The sequence below is a fragment of the Hyla sarda genome, chromosome 4, assembly GCF_029499605.1.
Source record: "Hyla sarda isolate aHylSar1 chromosome 4, aHylSar1.hap1, whole genome shotgun sequence".
NCBI classification, from domain to species: domain Eukaryota; kingdom Metazoa; phylum Chordata; class Amphibia; order Anura; family Hylidae; genus Hyla; species Hyla sarda.
The window spans coordinates 391965330-391968230 of NC_079192.1; the positions used below are offsets into that span (position 1 = coordinate 391965330).

Sequence of the window (2901 nt, forward strand, 5' to 3'; positions counted from 1 at the left end):
GCTGCAGCTCAAACTTGAAGCAGGGAACTCACTGTAATCCGCCGCCAGTGTGAATGTAACCTGTACATTCACATGGGGGGGGGGGGGCAAAACTACAACTCCCAGCATGCACTGACAGAACGTGCATGCTGGGAGTTGTAGTTTTGCAACAGCTGGAGGCACACTGGTTGGAAAATACTGAGTTAGGTAGTAGAACCTATTACCTAACTCGGTATTTCCCAACCAGTGTGCCTCCAGCTGTTGCAGAACTACAACTCTCAGCATGTACTGATTGCCAAAGGGAATGCTGGGAGATGTAGTTATGCAACAGCTGGAGGCACGCAAGTACAACTCCCAGCATGCCGAGACAGCCATTTGCTGTTCCTGAATGCTGGGAGTTGTAGTTTTGCAAGATTTAGAGGGGTTCAGGCTAGGGGTTCTAAACTGTGGCCCTCCAGATGTTGCAAAACTACAAATCTCAGCATGCTAAGACAGCAAACTGCTGTCTGGGCATGCTGGGAGTTGTAGTTTTGTAATATCTGGAGGGCTACAGTTTAGAGACCACTGTCAGTGATCTCCAGCCTGAACCCCTCTAAATCTTGCAAAACTACAACTCCCAGCATGCCAACACAGCAAACAGCTGTCAAGGCATGGTGGGAGTTGTAGTTTTGCAACATCTGGAGGGAGACAGTTTAGAGACCACTCTCTAAACTGTCGCCCTGCAGATGTTGTTAGGCAACAGACTCCCGGACACGCGGCGCCATACTCTCCTCCACCGCCGCCATGATCACAGCCTCCGCCGGGTGAGTGACCGCCGCTGCTACACGGTTCCCCCCGCTCGGCCGATCAATAGCAGGGATAGGAGGGGTTGCAACCCTGCCACCTCACTCCTATCTCTTCAAAGGGGATCGAGGGTGTCTTGGACACCCTCGATCCCCCTTATTTTATCGCGGAGCCGCCGTTGATGGGCAGGGGGAGAGCGCTCCCCCTGCAAACACCATAGATGCCGTGATCAGAACTGATCACGGCATCTATGGGGTTAATGCTGCCGGGACCGGCGCGATTGCGGCCCCAGCAGCTGCGGTGGGACTCCAGCTGTGATTGACAGCTGAGTCCCACCCGCGATCTCCTGCGCTGCCCGCGGCAGAGCAGGAGATGGCTTGGACGTATGCATACGTCCATTTGCGCGAACGTGTAATTCGCCTGGACGTATGCATACGTCCAATAGCGGGAAGGGGTTAAAGAGTACCTGTCACCAAACTCAACAAACTAAACTTTTAATATAATGTTCCTTATGTATTTATAAGACACTTTGCTATTTACTTGCTGTTAAAATTCTCAACCTTTATATGTTTTTAATGTCATTGAAAAAACAGCCACTAGGTGACTCTGTTCTGTTCCTTGGTGCAAGTCAAACAGTTAGTTTGGTCTCTTCCCGGCCTGGCAGGAGACCAAACTCGGAAAGTGTGTGTGCGGGGCATGGGGAGGCACAGCTCTCACAGGATTCAGTGATGTTGTGCCTGCTGGGGAACGCCCACTTTCTCCTGCCGGGAGCTCTTTCAATGTGAGCAAGGGGAAAGGTATGATACACAGCTTTTTAAAGCCTGGAATTTTTTTTTAAGGGCAGGAGGGGTGTTAGGAGTAGTTAGGGAATATAATCTGAGTTAGTTTAGAAAATATAGTTTGATGACAGGTACTCTTTAAAAAAAAATTACAAAAAAATCAATGTAACAGATTGCATGGAGGATGCATGTTTTTAATGTCATTTAAAGCTGCATATAAATGCTTCTATTTGTTATTTTTCCCCAGAATACTTTGAATATTTTGCACCGGATTTCACTCTTCATCCTGATGTCAGCACTAGAATTGAAAATCAGAACACGCGACAGGTAATAGGAGTCTTGTCCATGTGGAGGAACATGCATAGAACTATAGGGACATTCTTGGCCTATAGAAACAGTAGCTGAGTCACCCTATGGACATTAAAGGGTAGCTCCCACCAACCCTCTTTTTTTTTTTTCTGTCCCTGCCTATTGCCCTTCTATCCCTAACGCCCTCCCTGCCTTTATTTTTATATTTATTGACTAATAAATGCCATTTTGTCTGCCTGGCAGTGTGCTCACTACCAGGCAGACTTCCCCAGCAGGCACCACGTCACTGATGCCTGCTGGGGGGGGACTTCCGCCCTTAGTTCTAACAGGGTGCCTCCAGCTGTTTCACAACTACAACTCCCAGCATGCCCTGACATCTATTGGCTTACAGGGCATGCTGGCAGTTGTAGTGGGGAAACAACTGGAGGCACCCATTCATACCAACCTCCCCTCACCTCCGGTCGCTCAGATGGATAGAAGAAGCCGGGACCGCGAACTCTGCGCTGCGCGGCGAGCTGCGGAGAAACGGGGAATCCAGATGCAGAACGTGCCGGGGAATCCAATTCAGTTAACGGAGTCTGCAGAGAGAGTGCAGACTCCAACTGGGCTGAGGTACAGGCTGCGTGCCTGCTGCGGCCAGGGCGGCTGCTCCTGGACTTTACTGCGCTGGCTTCCTGCCTGTTTGATTGACAGACAGGAAGCCAGCGCGCAGTGAATGAATTTCGACTCATTTGCCCGGCTGAAATGAGTCGAAATTCTGTAGTGACGTCACTGCAGAATGCATTCGGCCACTAGGAGGGCGACCCCTAGTGGCCGAATTTAAAAGTGATTTTAAACGGTTTTAAAATCACTTTTTTTAATTAAACTATATTAGAGATATGTTGTAGTACTTAAGTACTACAACATATCAATTTTTTGTTTTCATGACAGTGCCCATTTAAGCAGCCAGTTCTGCCTAGACGATAGTTTCTTTTAAAATATATGAAAATGTATAACATTTTCATTGTCATTGAATTTATAAAAGGCCGTAGTGGTCAAACTTAAATTGTTG

The 2901-nt window shown here is 48.3% G+C and overlaps 1 protein-coding gene across 1 annotated transcript in view; it reads left to right on the plus strand.

Annotated features, from left to right (window-relative positions):
- HDAC3 (histone deacetylase 3) overlaps positions 1–2901 on the plus strand; it is a 46010-nt gene that overhangs the window by 41221 nt on the left and 1888 nt on the right. Inside the window, exon 13 of the mRNA XM_056517161.1 lies at positions 1789–1868. Within this exon, the coding sequence (XP_056373136.1) occupies positions 1789–1868 (80 nt within the window). The remainder of the gene's footprint in view (positions 1–1788; positions 1869–2901) is intronic.